Consider the following 19,535-nt stretch of genomic DNA (forward strand, 5'->3'; position numbering starts at 1 on the left):
CATTATTCAAAGCCACAAGCGTAAACGAATACACACGTGGCAAGCACACGCACACGCACACACACGCACGCACGCACGCACGCACGCACGCACGCACGCACGCACGCACACACCATCTACTCACTCAAACAACTCTTACATCTCATTACCTCAAAGAAATATTTGACTCAACTCACAGGTCTCAACTCACATTATGTCTCCGGGGAACAACGGCAGTTCTTATATTTCATTTTTGGGGATGCAACGGTAAAAGGGATTAGAAGGGGTTTAGCTTTTGTTTTTCCTCACTTACCTCATTTACTTCAGTCGAACATAATCAGAGGCCCCTGTAATTGGAGGTGTTTAAGAGACTAATCATCAGCTGTCTCCCACAGCAACTAAGAACTGGCAAGCAAACACAGTGTTCAGTGTTCATTCCAAGGCCATTTCACACATGCAATATGTTTACAGTAAACACATCTGAGTCCCTTCCTTTAAGTCTAGCTGGAGCTCATCTTTAGTGTCTATGACAACATGTTTCTAAAATGGCCTTCATTGTGTAATTAAATGAGTAATTATTACGGTACGGAGAGTGGACTCTTCACCCGCAGGTGGTGAAGCAAGTCTGGCAGAAATACGGCCAAGCAGACGTAGATCTCTTGGCCTCGCGAGAAAACACTCACTGTCCACTGTTTTTCTCCCTGTCGGACAAGAATGCACCACTGGGGATGGATGCACTGGCACACACGTGGCCAAACGTGCTGCCCTATGCATTCCCCCCTCTCAGCCTGATTTCCCCGACTCTAGACAGGTTGAGAGAACAGGGCTTGTCGCTAATCATGATAGCACCGCGGTGGCCGTCCAAGCATTGGGTAGCAGAAATAATACAGCTCCTCACGGACGAGCCGTGGCCTCTCCCCATACGCAGGGACCTTCTTTACCAAGCAGGGAGATATACCACCCTCACCCAGACCGAATGGCGCTCTGGGCTTGGCCTGTGAGAGGTGGAACCTGAACGCAGCGGGCTTGCCTGAATGGGTCATTGACACCATTCAGAGTGCAAGAGCCGCCTCCACTCGCTCTCTTTACAGTGGTAAATGCCGGGTTTTTGAGGAGTGGTGCCTTTTGAGGCACACTATTCCTTTCCAGTGTTCAGTAGTGGACCTACTGTGTTTTTTTACAAGATTTAGGGTAAGGCCTTTTCTACTATTAAAGTTTATTTAGCGGCTATCTCAGCCTGTCATGTAGGCTTTGGAGAGAAGCCAGCGGGGCAGCATCTTTTAGTATGTTGTTTCATGAAAGGTGCTTGCCGTAAGCTCCCCGTTTCCAGGCCCCTGGTTCTGCTGTGGGATCTATTGGTGGTGTTGGAGGCCCTCTCTCAACACCCATTTGAGCCTATGGAGGCGGTGGAGATGAAGTTTATTTCACTCAAAACAGGGTTGCTCTTGGCTATAACTACAGCAAAACGTGTGAGTGACTTACAGGCTTTATCAATTCGCTCTTCCTGCTTGCAGTTTGCTCCAGGGCTCCAAGGTCTGTATGCGGCCCAACCCGGCCTTTGTGCCTAAGGTCGTGGAATCAGCGTACAGATGTCCCACGGTAGAGCTTGCAGCTTTTTACCCACCTCCTATTTCCTCCTCAGAGGAGCAAAGGCTTAGCAAATTATACACTGCATGTGTATGTGAGTAGATCAGCAGGTTTCAGGAAAGCAGATCAACTGTTTGTGTCCTGGGCCACTCCTCACAAAGGCAAGCCATTGTTCCGCCAGAGGCTGTCCCACTGGATTGTAGAGGCCATATCTCTAGCCTATAGTTGTTGAGGTCTGCAGCCCCCCGTGGGTTTGAGGGCTCATTCGACAAGGAGTATGGCCACTTCATGGGCCCTGTTCAAGGATGTTCCAGTGCAGGATATTTGTGCTGCAGCGAGCTGGTCTACGCCTCACACTTTTGTAAGGTTTTATAGGCTCGATGTCTCAGGGCCGTCCTTAGAACATGCTGTGCTAGAGGCCAACGCGCCAGAGTCCCTGTGATAGTCATTACCGGGCTAAGCAATCCGGGAGCGGTCTATATCTCCCATAGTGAAACACCGAACGAAGTTAGAAAAAGAACTTAGGGTTACTTAACGTAACCCCAGTTCTTTGATAACAGAGTGAGTCGTTTCACCAACACATCCCTCCTTGCATTTAACACAGAAAGAAATCGGTCTAGAATGATTTGAGAGGGGCGGTCGACTGTGATAATATGAGGGGGCGGGGCCCCAGCACAGTTTGACCTGTCTGTCACTGACAGATGCTCTGTTAGTGTGTGTGTTAGTGTGTGTGTGCGTGTGTTTGTGTGTGTGTGTGCACATACCATGCAGACAGGAGACAGAAGCAGGGTCGGACTGATAAAGCATACATATACTGAGTTTCTGTAGAAAACCACAGCAACACGTATTCAGATATGGGTGCCTGAAAGAATTGGAAAGAGGGAGAAACACAGAATGAGAGAAAATACACAAAAATACGGAGACAGAAAAAAAAACAGTAATAAGAGTAGAGTGAGGGCACCTGGGATCTGAGCAACAAATCTACCAAACTTTAAAACCGTGGAGAGTGAACTGTGAGACACAGGACAGAATGTGCCTCAACTTAGTTTTTTCAAATATGAAACACAGGCATGGCATGGTTCAGTTTCATTACAGCTCAGAGCAGGGGGGCCTCGAGTCAACCACGTTTATGACCACCTTGACACACACAAAAGCCCATATGCTTACATATGCAATCTAAACACACACACACACACACGGCAGGCTTTGAAGCTGCAGATCTGTTGCTCTGAGATCGACGCACTGCTGAGAGGATTGGCTTATTGGGAAAAAGGAGACAGAGTGACGGATGCCTCAGTCAAATTATCTGTCTCATAGTTCAATGTGCACCAAGAGGGAATGATAATAAGAACTCAATGATTTAACACACACGCACACACACACACACACACACACACACACACACACTTTATAATTGGTGTGTAGTTATGTGAGTGTGTCTGTGTGTCCTCAGGTTATCCAGTTACACTTTACCTGTTTCCCGCACAGAACAGCCTTTTGTGTTCCAGAGGCAGCCGGTAGAAACCAGTGGACGCTGAAGGGAAGAGGAGGTGTCGAGCAGAATAAAGGATGAGACAGTAAGAAATGAGGAAAGGGAGAAGCATGTTGATAAAAACACTATTTATACAACACTTTTCAAAACAAAAGTATTTTTAACAGTACAGACACCTGTCAATATTGTTCCAGAAATCAGACACATGATTCCTGCCTCAGTTCATGATGTAGCCCCAAACGGTGACATTTTAATTTAACGTTGGTTTTAAAGCTACACCCCCACTATATTATTTTAAAAACTCTTGCGGGATCAGGGGGGAGAGCTCATCATTTGGCCACGTTGGAGGTAATGAGACAGCAGTCCTGTTTTAATTGTAATTGGGGAAAAGAAGCTATACCATAAAGCTGTACTTAATGTCTTGGCTGTGTCAGTGGTACAGTGAGAGAGCGAGAGTACCCCTCACTTATCAGAGAACATTTTATTTCATAAAGCTCCTAACTCACTTTCTCATGGAACTTTGCCACGGTACTGCTTAGCCGTATCAGCAGAAAATGTCTGCTCTGCTTTGTTAACTGCACTGAGTGTAAATATAAAGCTGTTATGTGCAGCTGCAGGTAACTGGACCCAAACGCCGTCAACGAGGGAAAGGCACCTTTATTGCACAACAGGATTCAAAGCAGACAAAACAAGCTCACACACAAGATCTTCCACGATCTAGACTACACGAACCGACAAAGAGGAATGACACGAACAGGACTTAAATACAGAGGGCTGGTTCAGGTGATTGGACACAGGAGGAAACAATCAGGGACAGGGCAGACAATCACAGGGACAGGAAGTGCAGAGAAACAGAGGACACGAGAGACAAGGACTTCAAAATAAAACAGGAAACACGACACAACACTACAGATCCACTACAGATCCTGACAAAAGCTTAAATTTCTTTTGCTTCACACTGGCTCAAAATGATGCCCGAGGCAACGCGTTTCCTGTCAATAATTGAGGCTCATCGTGGTGACTGCCAGCTTTGGACAGATTGCTTCGTTTTTCCCCTACAGTGATATGAAATTCCATCAGTCAGGCAATTAGTCCCACCTTTGATGAGACCAGAATCAACTGTTAGTAGGGCTTTTATATTAAGAGCTACTATTGAGGTTTTCAACTGATAAAATTAAAAAATAACTAGACTTTTTGTGACTTTGGTTATATTAATGTCATTGTTGGTGCTGTTAAGATTGCTATTAGACCGCCCCGTTTAGACAGGTGTGGCCTCCCTTTATGTGCAAACTGTTTTTGGACTGCAGTGAAAATGCTGTTTTTGAAAAGCAAAGCGCCAATAAAAATGGATCGAAGCTGAATATTTTGTTTGATAAAAACATGTTGTCAATTTTGTAGATGATTACGTCGATCACTATTAAACAATTTGGACTTAATGGACCAACAATGCTGTGGTTGATTTAGAATTTGATGATCCACGTTATGAATGCTGCTATGAACTGTTAGGTTGTAGTGGATTTTATATATATTTGCACATGTAGATAAGAGAAGTTTATGTTTTAAAGTAATACATAAAGAAAGATATGATAATTAATTTGGGATATTATAAGGAATATTCTGGAGGAATGTATTATGAAACATAAGAGAGGATCACTGTTTTATTATTCTGTTTTAATGACAAATGTAATTATTAACTGTATGATGCATGGGAATGAATGAATGTTTTATTGTTTAGACAATAGTTAAAATGGATGCCGATTGAAACCTAATGTGTTGCTTTTATTCTGAAGGCAGGATAATAGGGTTTTATTGTGAAGGGGAACTTCCTGTCCTTGACCGGAAGAGTGAGCTTTGACCCCGCTAATTTATCAATTGGCTTAGCGAACAGAACGGCGGCATCCTTTGAACTGACCAATGGAACTAACCTTTAGGTGTGAATTCATTTGCATGACCAGACTAACGACCGAGCATTTGTTCTGGGGAGACTTGGTTCTACTGGTCTGGAGACTCGAGACAGCCCCGGTCTCTGGCTCCCTGGGAGCTGCAGTCCGTCTGTGGAGAGATCCTCCTTTCTGCCCCCACGATCGTGAACGCTACATGAGTATTATCTTTGCCATTAAATATTGTTAAACTTTAACTCGAATCCTGAATTTCCTGCGGCCACGGGACCCGGAGCTTTGAACACGAATCTTACAGAACCTATCGGGTACAGCCCTGTACCCGTTAGCCTTCCTGTTTCTTTCAACTGCAAAAAATACTGATTTTAGTTTTGTGAACGTTACCTGACAAAAAGAATCAGTGTTTCAGAGGAACAAAATATTTGACGTGTTAATGAAATAATACATGAATAAACGTATTGCTTTTTTAACTCTTTGTATGATTAGCTGTGAACTGATGTTATTGTATAATTGTATAACATGTTGTCAATTTTGTCATCCTCCATAATGGTGCGTTCACACCAAATGCGTTGCGAATATTCGCTTTACTCGCGTCAGTTTACTCGCCAGACAAGTTGTGTTTACTCGCCAGACAAGTTGTGTCATTCGTGAAAAGGGGGCGTGGCTTATCTCTGTGGCTTGTCTCCATGAAAACAGTTATAATTTCCGCCATCCACCATGGAAGAAATAACCACTAGTTCTGCTTTATACTTGTTGTGGACATCCCATAAACGTCGGAACATCTAACGCCCTCGTGTCTGGGTTCATAACATCACCCGTAGGCTCACACAGATCTCACTGCTGATTGGCTTTCGCAACTTCGTGAGTTGCGAAAGTTTCGCAACGCGCCATTCGCGTTGCCCGCCGAAATTCCCAACCATTCGCGTCCGTGCATTGACTTTGCATTGACTGGCGCGAAAAATTCGCAACGCGTTTGGTGTGAATGCCCCATAACTCATCTCACCTTCGACAGTCAGGTCATACCCCTCTCCTCCTTAGGTTTGATCCGCACCTGGCCTTTAATGACCATATAAAACACCTGTGCAAAACCTCCTTTTATTATCTCAAAAACATCTCCAAACCGCCCCACTTTAACCATGTCAGATGCAGAGAAGCTCGTCCATGCATTTATCTCCTCTAGACTGGACTATTGTAATTTCCTCTTCACTGGGATCACTGGCAAGAACATCCAAAAACTGCAATACATTCAAAACAGCGCTGCCAGGATCCTGATGAGAGTCTGGAAATATGAGCACATAACACCCGTTCTCCACTCACTACACCTGTCTCAACCCGGATTGACTACAAAGTCCTACTACTCACCCATAAATGCATAAATGGACATGCACCTCCCTACCTACAATAACTCATTACTCCCCAAACCTCCACCCACACCCTCAGATCTACAAACAGCTCGCTCCTTCGAGTCCCCAACACTAAACTCCGCGGGCGACCGGGCCTTTTGCTCAGCAGCGCCCCGCTTATAGAACAGTCTCCCTGACCACCTAAGGGCAACACAGACACTGGACTCTTTTAAGACTGGCCTAAAAAACTTTTTATTCAGGAAGGCGTTTATGACTTTGAGTTGAGTTTTATGACTTGTGTCAACTATTCCTCTTTTATTATAGTTGATTTTAACTATGTACTGGCTCTGTGGCACTCTGAGATTCTTGAATGAAGAGTGCCTTACAAATAGAATGCATTATTATTACGTTACATTACATGTCATTTAGCTGACGCTTTTATCCAAAGCTTACAATAAGTATTATTGTAATTGCTTCAGCATATTTAGTTAAGTTAGACATTAAAGGCTTTAAACTAAATGCTTTATTATAAGCATCCATCCATCCATCCATCCATTTTCAATACCGCTTATCCTCATTAGGGTCGCGGGGGCGCTGGAGCCTATCCCAGCTGACATAGGGCGAAGGCAGGGGACACCCTGGACAGGCCGCCAGTCCATCGATTATAAGCAAGGTACTTAATTTGAAAATCTGCATTAAAGCAGCAGGCATGTTTAGAAATATGTTTTTATTCCCCTCGTTTTAAATGGTGAAGGGACCTGTACTTGATTGAGGCTTTTCTAGTCTTTCGACCACTCAAAGCACTTTAACATAATTCAACCATTCATACAATGATAGGAGCCACCTGCCCATCAGGACTAACTAACATTCACAATTTTGGGGTTAAGTGTCTTGCCCAAAGGCACATCGACATGGGCTAGCGGTGCCGGGGAATCGAACCTGCCGATTCTCTGATTGAAGGACGACCCTGCTCACCACTGAGCCACAGTCGGTATGGGAAGGTGCTACATGTCGCCAGCAGTAACAAGACATAAATAAAAGATGGGGCTAATTTAAAAACATGAGCTGTGGGCTCACCCTTCACCAGCCATCTCAGTTCCTGATATCATAAATCTTCTTCTCATAGTTTAGCACTAATGTATCTTTAAATTTTCAGTTCACTACCGACAACCATCAGATAAAGACATTGAAAGAGAGACACTGTCCATCATCTTAAAATACGGTCTGTAAAGTCTTATTCTCATTAAGTGGCGTATTTAGAAGATTCATGTTGCAGGAAAAAAACATGTTTTGACATTGATTATGACAAATATATTTTTAATGAAGGCAGTGGGAGATTTGTTATATTACTCTATCGGACTGTATGAAAAGAAAAGCAACTCATGGAACATTAATTTCAAGTCCTGTGTGATTTTCCCATAATGTCCATGTCAAAACAAATTAGTATTTCTCTGCTCAGTATTGCATTTATCTTTATCCAACATTAAATTAGTTCTGTTGTAGCTAGTCAGCAATGAGTTCATAATCTTTTTTCTCACACACAATCTATATAATAATACAAGGATCGACAGTCTGATTTTACAGATAATGGGAGAGATTTGTCCATTTTATCTAGAATAATCATAAGATGGTAGAAACCGACATCAGGGTTGACACCCAACCTGACAACATGCAAGTTTTCTGCCATGAGAAGACAGAATGTGTGATACAAATCAAATCAAATCCTGGGACACTTGTGTGATGTTGATTTAAGATTATAAAGTGTTCAGTGACTCACCAAGCTTATTTGCAAAGACAGGCATTAAAGACGGAAGCAGGGTGAACTGGGAGGATAGGATGGAGTAGAAGTGCTGCAGTATCTGAGCGTTGGGTGCATGCTCACATATCCCCTACACACACATGCGCGCACACACACACACACACACACACACACAGCCAAACAGGAAATCACACACAAATGACCTCAACACAAACAATGAACAATTTCTTCTAGTTTGATAGATCTTTAGCCGGAATAGAACCAACTTTAGAAAAACACAATATAATAAAACAATTACTAGCACAACGGCAGAGGTACTGAGCGATTGGCTCAAATATCCATGTTTGCACTAAAGTAATGAAGACAGAGGCTGTGTGACTACTCTTATGAATAGAGTTATTTGGAGAAACAGCCAGAAAGAGCAAGGTAATCATTGTCATCTATTTCTCAGAAAAGAGACGTGGCAAATTGCAAGATCAAGTGTGTGTGAGAGAGATATATAAGTTTAAGATGGGAGGATAGTGAATCAGACGTGTGCATCTGTGTGCGTGTGTGCGAGTGTGTGTGTGTGTGTGTGTGTGTGTGTGTGTGCTTTTAGATCTCACAATGACGGTGGGTATCCAGACGGAGTCGCAGCAGTGCAGCAGACACTCACAAAAAGACTTCAGTGAGTCCTGAGCATGACTGTTTTTAGATGGAGCTGTGAACGTGTTCTCCTTCAGAACTGGCTCTGATGAACACTCCTCGGCCAACCTAGGACACACACACACACACACACACACACACACATTAACGCAAACACTGCCAGTCACATACATCAAAAAATAACACAACAACACAATACATACTGGTAAACATGCCTACCAAGGATTTCACTCAATTCCCTCATCTCCATTTCAACGAAAACATTCTGCGGTTTTAGCTGAAACATTAATTTAGCTGAGTCACACACGTATTTAACAATATTCACATCCGGCATTTAATAAAGTAGCACTTGATTCAAATACTATGCTCAAATCAAGTCTTTAAGAAACAAGTAACAAGAAAAACTAATCTTTCAACAAGTTTTTTCACTATCACTCTTCCAGTGATGACATGTAACTCTCTGAACATGGACAATGTGCTGACCTGCAGGCAGCCTGAAAACAGACCAGGGACTGGAGCAGAAACCCTTCAGACCTGGACACCTGGCTGTTGGGGTCTGACTTCTTCAGACTCATCTGGAGGATACCAGAGAAAGATGGGGGAAAAAACAAAAGAAACAGGATGAGAGGAGGGAGATGTGGAGCATGAGCCAGTTTGATCAAATCATGTCAGTACACAAAGAAGGTTCATCATGCAAACAGATTTCCTCAAGGGAATCACTAAAGTTTATGTTCAAAACAATAAAACTTGAAGTCCTTCTTCTTTCGGGTGTCCCGATCCGAGTAATTTAATCTGACAGTCTGATACTTCTATTTTAATAGATAATACAGTTGTACAGTGCACAATTCAAGTACATTTAAATTATTGAATTCAATCCAATGTATATGCTTGACAATTGAGTAGCTCTGCAATGCATTAAAACATGTCTGCACCCAAGCTGTTCCTTAATGTTTTCTTAATGAAACAAAGGAAGCTAAAATATGATTTAAATGCCACCTAGTGCAGCATTGTTATCAAACCATAACACTATTAACATTTACACTATTAACATTTACAGACGCAACAAATATGCAAAGAAAAGCAGCATTATAGTAAAACCAGTCAACTAAAAAAACACCACTTAAAAGTGGTGTTGCAGCTTAACTTGAAAACAGTAAAAAGAAAAGAAAATAGCAGCATTGCAGTAAAACGTAAACAGCAAAATAACAACATCTCAAGGCACTCTGTTGAAATCAAGCAAGGGCAGTTCTTAAAGATCTTTTATTTGAGCTGCTGCATGAGCTTTTTTTCTCTCTCATTGAGTTATACTCTCACCAAATGTTCCTCTTCAGGAAAATCAGCATCTCTGTTAGCGTTCAGCCAGTTCCTCTTCTCATCACCGACATTTGAGACTGCACTAAAGAGTCTCTTGCTGTCCACAAGGGGCACAGAGAAGAAGCATCCAGTGAGGGAGAATTGTGTAGCACTTGCCCTCCAGTGCTGGTGTGGATTGTCTGACATTGGTATGGTTTTCTCCTGAACAACTACTAATGAGGTGCTCACAGAGCCCTGCCTCAATCTCTTCTAAGATCTCATTATAAACACTGCCGGTGCTGCTGCTTGCTGTGTTGTGTGCCTTTTTCACAGGCACGGCCTCTGGCATTTCACTGGAAGCCCTCCTTACCTCTATCTACTTTACCTCTTGAATGAGAGTATCCTCAGCATATCAATTTGGATATCTTCCAGATGTGCCTGTGATGAATGCTTTAAGTGTCCTACATATTTGTTGCGTTCATCATTGTGTCTATGATGCTGCGCTGAGAAAGCAGACCCTTGAGTACAACCAGCTGAAGCATGTGCACCATGCAGCCGTCGCTTGGTAACCCCATATCATCCACTGCCTTTCTTACACTGTCGCACAAAATGACATGGACCCTTTGCTTGTCTTTTTCCCCCCTGTGTTAATTTCCTCAATTTTCTGGTTTGTATGCTCCGCTGTATAAATGATGAGCATGCAATACCTCCTGCTTTAAAATCAGTCAATCCAGTGTGCAGTGGGGCTAAGCAATGACACGGGGCAAGCATCAGAACTCCAAATGTCTGTGGTAAAGCCAATAACAGTCGCATCTGATAAAAAAAGAAAAATAACACATAGGTGGTCAGAAACCTTGTTGTAAAGCTTTGGGAGGGTGTACTGTGGCTCCAAACCTGTATTCCCTAAAACAGCGATGGGCTGGTCATCGAAAGGGACGCACCATTCCCCTCTCTGTAACCTTTTAAAAGTATCCTCTAGTGTTAGCTGCTTGTGAGCAGTCTTTTCCTGAGTAACCTGAGTGAACTCACTGTATTCCTTTAGGTGGTTATTTTTATTTGTATACTGAACGCAGCTCTATTACTGTGTTACCACGCTTGCATTGCAGACATTACAAGTGGCTGTTGGACTATTTTTCTTTTCCAATTTTCCATTTGTGTCTCCTATGTGACAGCTGGTGTGAAGTAAAGGGTTGCGCGTTCATGCTCAATATAGCAAATATGATGATTTCAAAAAAAGATTGATAGGCATCCTTAATTACATATATTAATTAATACATTTACCCTTTAATTTGGGACATGGACACATGCCAACCAGACATATCTTGCTGACAGTTGCATCACTGTTACATGTTTAATGCTCCACAGTCTGAGATAGAACGCTGCAATAAGTAACAGCTATGAAAAAACAACATTCAGTCCTTCTTAGAAGAATGAAATTCCTCTTGATCGAACCTGTCAATCACAGATGTACTGTTTGAGACGTTGTTAGATAGCATCAAAAGCTGATATGTCAGTTGTGATAAACACAAAAATACTCTTGAGAGAACCCCCACAAGACAAAATCTTAGACAGGTTGCACAGACTCTTCTCTTCACTTCCAGTTCTTGAATTGTGTATCCTTATTTTATATTTGTGGATCAGACATAAAGAAAAACTAACTCACGGAGCTTCGATGATGGGCAGGAGAGGGAAAGGGCAGCTCTGAGTATCTGTTTGTGATAGCCTCAATCAATCCCTCTATCTTCCCATACTGGACTGGTCTGGACTGGTGGTTCAGTCTAGAGGATTCAGAGTGACAGCAGATTATACAAAGGAGTGTTAAGTAGGAGGGGGCGGGGGGTAGGATGGAAACTTTGGGTAAGTGTGTCTGGGTGCGTCGGTATGAGTGCAACTCGTGGTATGGGCAAAGTGTCCTTGAATTGAATAAAAATAGCTCCATCAATATATCTACGAGGAAGCCTTTCCGTCTCTGAATGTGTGTGTGTTTACTGTTTACCTGTGACATTGTGCAGGTACACGCGCATACACGTGTGTGTACTGTACATGTGTGTGTGTGAGTAACTGACTTGCAGCTGGTTGTAAGTCCAACATCAAAACAACAAATTGTTTCAACAAGCAATCATGACTTTGTCAATCTCAAGACAAAGTGTGCTTGATAGTGTGTGACTCATTTATGTGTGACAGGATGTGTTTGTGTATACCTGAACAGGGCTGATGCAGCGTTGGCAGCCTGTGTGGCTACCAGCAGGCAGGGGGAGGAGACTCCGCCTAACACAGCCTCTGAAACTGCCTCAAAACCTGAACCACTGGGGAACAGACGCTCGCTCGGGGGTTGCCTGTTCACAAATAAGTGTCATTATTAAATGTAGCCTTGAAGCAAGAGGAACAGTTCAGTTCCTGCACTACGCAGGGAAATGGGCCTAGGACAAGCTGGGCTCTGGGCTGCACGATATGTTATTTCTTCATTGACATTGCAATGTTTATAGATCCAGCCTCTTAAATTTTGCTCTCAAAGTGCATCAGACCAATACATAAATATAATGCATTTCACTTACACAATTTAGGGTGAAAATGCCTCCTTATCTAAATATAAATACCAGAAAAAGAAAAATTACCATGTCAGCTTTTTCCAATAACATGCAGCGCTAGCATCTACGATACATTCTACAGGAATCACTGTTGTAAGCAAATAATCAATTATTGAGACAACTACCAAATGAGAGTGAACTGTGTGGATTTCTAAATGAGCCAGTGAATCTATGCCAAAGGTACAGAGGCCTTTTAGAATGTTTTGCTGAAATGGGTTTTTGACATTTTGGCCCCGACAGTCTGTTCTTTTTCCTGATCTGTCTGTCGTTCTTTGACTTGCTGTGCCAATAACAGCAGTGACTGTCGCAATGAACTCGCCCTCCCTGCCTCTCACCATCGCCCACAAAGACACTGGTTTTCTCTCTTTCAGGGCAGCGACACATAATAAACAAATAGTGCTGACCTATTGCCGTTACAAAGATCACCAAAGTATGTCCCTGGTCTATGACGGAGCACCACAACAGCTGTGGACTGGCTCCCTGTTGCCACAACAGTAGTCACTCAGAAAATCCTAAATAACACATCAATGCACACAAACATACACACGCACACACACACACACACACACTGGTGCTTATCTATGGATAAAAACACACACAAAAACAGCCACAAACGAAGAAGCACTCACTTACACACAATAGCCGTCTCTCACTCTCACACACTAACGCAGGCACACACAAACGCACACACACATACGCACACACACACTTTAGCTTGTTCAGCTTTTAAGAGCTCTGGTCTGGCTTGTTTTACGGTTCCACTCAGCGTAAAGGACACATTTCCCTTGCCATTTGAAATCTCTTATCCTCTGTATCATTGCCATGTGATGGGGCGAACATTTCATTAAAATTGTGTCAACCTTGCAGAAATATGACAACGTTTTACTGGCTCGTGATATATTTTCATCTGCGAGCCAGCAGACACTTAATTCAAATATAATTAAACTTTCCGGTACACCATATTTAACACGTTTTACAGAAGGTCGCTGCTCTGTGTAGAAGTCAATGAAGTGGTTCAGTTTATGTACAAACATGCATTGGTGTAAAACATCATTAGCATAGCTGTCAAAACTACTACAAAGCTTCAAAACTACAACCTTCATTATAACTTTGGTTATAAAGTAAAAACTTCTCCAATTCCACAAAATGGAAAACAGAAAGAAGAACAATGCCATAAATCATAATAATAATGTAATTATATCACAAAATATGATCAACTGGCAAGTTTTACAAAGTGAAATAGATCCCAGCCAATGCTTAAGTCATCAAACTCCATCTCATTGCATGATAATTATGTCAACTTAATAACACATCTTTCTTCAGAGTTCAGTGGACTATGGCATAAAGTAAACTAAAAATTGCTTCTTCAGTCTAAAATAATTCCCAATGAAAGCTGTTTACTGTAAGGTCTGTGGATTATCCTGAGCAACCAGGACAAGGTTTCTGCAGTCATTTTTCAATCCTTCTCAGTGCGGCAGGAGTCTTGGCAGCAGGTATCTCAAAATCTAAATAAATAAATAAACTCTCAACTGTTCACAAATATGGGTTTAACAATACTTTTTGCATTTGCAAGTTACCGAAAAGGAATCTCGAGACGAAAATGTAAGCACTAAAAAAGTGTTATTAGTTGCAGCTGTGTCTACCTTTTCAATGTGATCAGAGATATTTTAGTGTCAAAGGAGTGAGTGGCTGTAAAACAGTGAATGAATTTAAATTCTTCACAAGTTGCTTACATTTCCTACCTGGAGTTTTAATATACTTGTGTTATTGAAGAATAGTCGTGAACTAAGCGCAGCTGATTTCACACACCTTTCCAATAACTCAGTAAGGAGCAGAAGACCTTGTTTTGGCACTTCATAGTTGGGCAGCTGCAGAGCCTCCTTCAGACTGCGCACAATGGAGTCAATACCTAACACACAAACTCATTGTGACAAAGAAATACCAACAGAAACACATATATCTGGTCAATTAAGTTTGTATTGCAAGGGCCACCTACTGTAATGGCGCACAGATAGATATATTAAAAACACACACACACTATGGATTGGTAATTATTCAGTCACATTACCTATATTTCCATCAGTACATTTTAACCGATAACCCACAAAACTCAACGTGGAAGTTCTACAATGGCCCCTTTCACATAGAGATTCCTCAATACTGTCGTTAAGAAGTGCTGTCATTACGCTCTTTTATACAGAACAGCAAGCTGTCTCAGTTCTTACCGTAGACCGAGTGACACTGGGAGAAGAAGAGTGGGTCCTGAGTCAGTAATATCAAACAGCTGTAGACCGAGAACAGCAGCATCTCACTCTGACTACTGGCCAGACGGTCGAACAGAAACTCTATAAGGGAAAAGAGAGATGGAAGAAAAAGAGGTGTGAGGGGCTAAATGACACAATGCTGCTACACTATTCACTACAATACTCTTTGTGCAGTATCATCACACCACGTCCAAAATGTAGCAAATGATAAACAGAAAAGGGACATTTAAACTATTAAATAATACTAACAAAATGTTACAAACCCCAGAAAGCAACAAAGGCAACCAAGAAGAAAGTGAGATACACAGAGGGACAGCCAGAGAAATAATAAAAAAGATGAAGAGAGCGAGTCAAAATGGAACGTAGAGGCAAGCAGAGTAAATTATTTGCAGAAGACAAAGCAGCGAGGGCAACAGCTTGCATAGCTAGCATATCCCGGCCACTGTGTTTGTGTGTGCGTATCACCAGGTACGTCAGCGTTGATGAAGGGAGCACTGCACTGGGACTGAACCAGCTGGGACTGAACCAGGACAGATGCAATACACCTCGCACTGGTCGCCTGCAACATCTCATCACCACTCATCAGCAACTGGGAGAAAAACATTTCAGGGGCTTTCTTAGAATCCACCTATCATTGAAAACTTTGTTCAGAGCTTCCATATTGTAAAGACATACATTACATGTCTGAGCCTCATAACAATACAACTGATGCAAAAGTGACCCCTGAGGTAAATAAGGATACTTGTGTTACTTATAAACACTTTCCATCAAACCTGAGACAGACTTGGTGTGCTGTATATTACATAATTTACCACTAATAACAGCAACTAAACAATCCAATGAGTTAATTATCTTATTGGTATGGACCAAGCAAGTGAGCAAGTGTGCATGATTATTTTTCTTGTTACCTTTTAGTGAAGCACTGTTACGATTGTTTGTCTGTAATACAGATTTTTATTTTTTTTTCTCTGAAGTTTTCATAGGGTTGTGTAATGCTGCGTTCACACCAAACGTTTTTTTTGTAGATTACATACGAAGTCAATGCAAAGCCGCGAATAGACGCAAGTAACGCAAATTTGGACGCAAAATCACGAAATGTTTCAACAATTTGCGTGAAGCTGTGTCCCGAAAGCCTATCACCTGTGTGCGACTACGGATAATATTCTGAACCTAAACACAAGGGCGTTTGTGGGACTTCCACAACATGTCCAAAGCAGATATAGTGGTAATTTCTTCCATGGTGGATCGTGTAAATGATACCTGTTTCAATGAGGTAAGGCACTCCTGCGAATAACCACAAATAGTCCGGCGAGTAAACTCACGTGAATAACGCAGTTCCACGGAAGTGGAAATTCGCTTCGCTTTTGGTGTGAACACATGATTAGAGTTTGAATGTTCTATCAACTCAACACACAATGGTTATCTACAAAAATAAAATGCTAACGTTGTGGCGTAATGTGAGTCATAAATGAGAATATCTAACTAGATGTCATCTACACATTGATTTCCCAGACATGAAGCACACATGTTTGTCCGGGGTAAACCCACCCTGAACCAATTCAAAGGGACATTAATCCAGGATTAGAACTTCTTGTTATGATTATCGTCAGTGTCAGTATGTGGGTCTTGGGGGGGCAGCAGGATGTTTGGACAGAGACCTTTTTCAGCATGAGAGGCAGAGAGCACTGTTGCTCTTGGTCTTGGCTGAGGACCTGGCCCTTGTCGGTATGGATGTTCTGGTTCTCATGGCACATGATCTGATCGGTATTGCTGTTCATCAGAACTGACACCGCCCCTCTCAGCTGCAACAGCAACAACAGCAAGCCTAACAGATGAATGACACAATACAGATACTGATGACAAAGCACAGCATTCTGAATTTAGGCATTGCTCATAACACATCAATAACAAGATTTTGGACAAGATACATTCATGATGACAGGCATAACTCTTGCAATAATACAAGTTAAGCCTGGGGAAAGGATCCACAAGAGGATATTAGAATGAATTCATACTGTGCACAAATCAGAACTCAAACACACAATGCAATAAACAGTTATTAGCAATTCAATGTTTTCCTTTCCAGATACTTGGGGTCAAAGTACAAAAACGCAAGAGATCATAAAAAGCATATTTTTTCCTTTTCATGGAAAACTTGAACGCTGTGTAGATAATACAGCGCTAAATAAAAAAACAAAAACAATAATCCTGTTTAATTCCTCCATGTTGCTGTTCTCACCGGGAAGGGTAAACCTATTAAGATCCTCTAAAAGCTGGAATAAACCGACCTCGCACCTCTATTCAAGGCCCAGAGTGCATCCCACCTCTCCAAAGTTAATACAGGGATAAAACAACTTCACATTTCTAGATAATAATGACATTCCTTTTAAATAACTCTATCCTGGTTATCACCTACTGCACACGCTGGAGAGCTTATTATCCTTAAAAAAAGGAAATTTAATGAAAATTCCTACAAGATCGCAACACTCTTTCATCTTCAAATAATCCCTCCTCTTTCTCCATCTAGCCTCACTCTCTCACAAGTAGATTCACTGAGAAATATGATGATGAACATGATTATTTTATGGCCTTTTAGCTTTTCAAAAAAATTACAGCTCTATTTAATTATTAATAATCCCCATTAACTAGTGGGGATCTATTAGGATGAGACAGCAGCTCGTGAATTCACGGTGGTTCTGACATTTTTTTAAGTTAACATGATTGCCACCAGAGCTATACTAACGTTTACTCCGCTGTTAAATCCACATCCCCCTGTCACCAAACTACCTGCTGTTGTGCTCAGTTAAAATGTCCATCTATTTTTAATAACATCCTCCCCATATCTTGGCTCGATAATTGTATTTTTCATGCTTGCCTAAGATCTCAACAACTTTAAACCTGTAGAAGAAAGTGATTCAATCTCACTTAGACTAACTAGTGCTTCAAAAGAAATGAGGCCACACATTGTTCATCCAGGCAGCTAATGATGCTCTCAAGGATGCTTTTACACACTCATTTTGAAAAAAAGTAAGTTTCTAACACACATGTCATGAAAATGTTCAGTTCAAGAAGAATATTCTTTTATAGAATATATCCTGGCTTTGCCCAAGACAGCTGAATGAAATAAGATGGGTTCTCACCAACACAGTTTTTGATGAGTTGGGGGGAGTTGGCATTGGCCAAGGTCTGCAGCAACAGGATACACACTCTGTCCCTGATGGCAGTGGGCAAAGACTGAGCCGCCAAGCCCCCAGCTGTCCCGAACAGTTTGAGCCACACATATAGGACCGAAGCCTTCAGTGCCTCATCCGGGTAAAACAAGGCCGAGCACAGGCGCTCCAGCAAAGGCACTGGAGGACAGAGACGGGAGACAGATGAAGGAAAAAGGATACACGATCATGTGGGAAAACCGGGTCTGTGCAATTTTTAAAAAAACATAATTTGTATATAAATGCAACAAATCAAGTAAAGTACAGAAAGCGAAGCGGAGTGTTATCTCAGTGTCATATATTATATATAATATTTTGCGGATTATGACAATGTGGATGAGGCCACGAGATTTTATAACAAGGCACAAAATCATATAACAAGGCAAAATCATATAACAAGGCACAAAAATATTTCCCTGGAGAGTCTTTTCCAAAATGTTAGCAGACACGGTCAGAAGCAAAAACAAGCACATTTACTCGTACACTGACGGCGAGTAATTGCCTCGATTGATTACATTATAGCCTGTTTAGAGGCTGCCGAGTGCTCCCTCAATACTGGGCTGGTATTAAAAAAGTGTTGTCCCCAGTAGTGATAAAAATAGGGTCCAGGTTGAAAAATACTAAAGTCCCCCCCTTTAAAAGGTAAGGGAGGAGAAGACAAAGACACCCAGAGGAGAGTTAAAGATAATATCGTGCAAGAGGAGCACAGATTAACAGCACAATGAAGCGTGGAAATGAAGCAAACCCCTGGGAACAAAGTCTGTTCGTGAGTTTCACCTGACCGACTTGGTAAGCGATGACAGACAATGCCAGAGCCCAAACTGGAGGGGAAAGTTGCCATGAAGATGAAAGGATTGACGTCAGGCTATTGAGGAGAGAGCACAGTAAAATGGCAGGCGGAAGAGAGTGAAACAAAGAGATTAAAAAAATAAATAGGGTTAAGAAAGGAGTCTTCTCTCTTAGACTCACAGGCTGGCTTACTGACAAAGACAGAGAATAATTCACAATCTGACGAATGGAAAAGAAGAGAAAGACAGAGAGACACGTTTGGAGACAGTAGTGGTGGTCCAAAAGAGAAAGATAAGAAGAGAGTGTAAGACAGACGTGTGGAGGGAGAGCTATCTACAAGTCAATAAAAAGGGGCGAATAGAGAGAGACTGAGGGACTAAGCAAGACACAATTACAGATAAATATACTATTTATTTTTTAAATGTTTTTGCAAGTGAGCGACAGTATTTGTGTACATCTACAGTACTTGAGTAAAATAACAGAATAATTCTCTTTAACATCATCAAGATACAACTCAAAGAAGTGACATTAGCTAAAACGTACTTAGGCAACAAACATCATGATAATTAAATTGAGTGTTAAGAGTAATAATAAATAAAGTAAGTTATTTTGTAAATATAGAGGGCCTTAATGCTGTTAATGTTCTGTTAACATCAATAAATGACTAAGAAAACATGAAAATCATTAAA

General features: G+C 41.7%; 1 protein-coding gene across 1 annotated transcript in view; it reads right to left on the reverse strand.

The window, feature by feature from the left end:
- Positions 1–19,535, reverse strand: part of LOC117735043 (meiosis inhibitor protein 1-like) — a 56,512-nt gene that overhangs the window by 24,958 nt on the left and 12,019 nt on the right. Inside the window, exons 7-18 of the mRNA XM_034539451.1 lie at positions 17,989–18,198; positions 16,507–16,673; positions 15,314–15,437; positions 14,810–14,929; positions 14,394–14,493; positions 12,198–12,332; positions 11,660–11,774; positions 9,187–9,278; positions 8,664–8,811; positions 8,077–8,188; positions 3,040–3,100; positions 2,331–2,428 (exon numbers count right to left, since the gene is read on the reverse strand). Of these exons, the coding sequence (XP_034395342.1) occupies positions 2,331–2,428; positions 3,040–3,100; positions 8,077–8,188; positions 8,664–8,811; positions 9,187–9,278; positions 11,660–11,774; positions 12,198–12,332; positions 14,394–14,493; positions 14,810–14,929; positions 15,314–15,437; positions 16,507–16,673; positions 17,989–18,198 (1,482 nt within the window). The remainder of the gene's footprint in view (positions 1–2,330; positions 2,429–3,039; positions 3,101–8,076; positions 8,189–8,663; positions 8,812–9,186; positions 9,279–11,659; positions 11,775–12,197; positions 12,333–14,393; positions 14,494–14,809; positions 14,930–15,313; positions 15,438–16,506; positions 16,674–17,988; positions 18,199–19,535) is intronic.

The sequence above is a fragment of the Cyclopterus lumpus genome, chromosome 8 (genome assembly GCF_009769545.1).
Source record: "Cyclopterus lumpus isolate fCycLum1 chromosome 8, fCycLum1.pri, whole genome shotgun sequence".
Classification (NCBI taxonomy): Eukaryota; Metazoa; Chordata; class Actinopteri; order Perciformes; family Cyclopteridae; genus Cyclopterus; species Cyclopterus lumpus.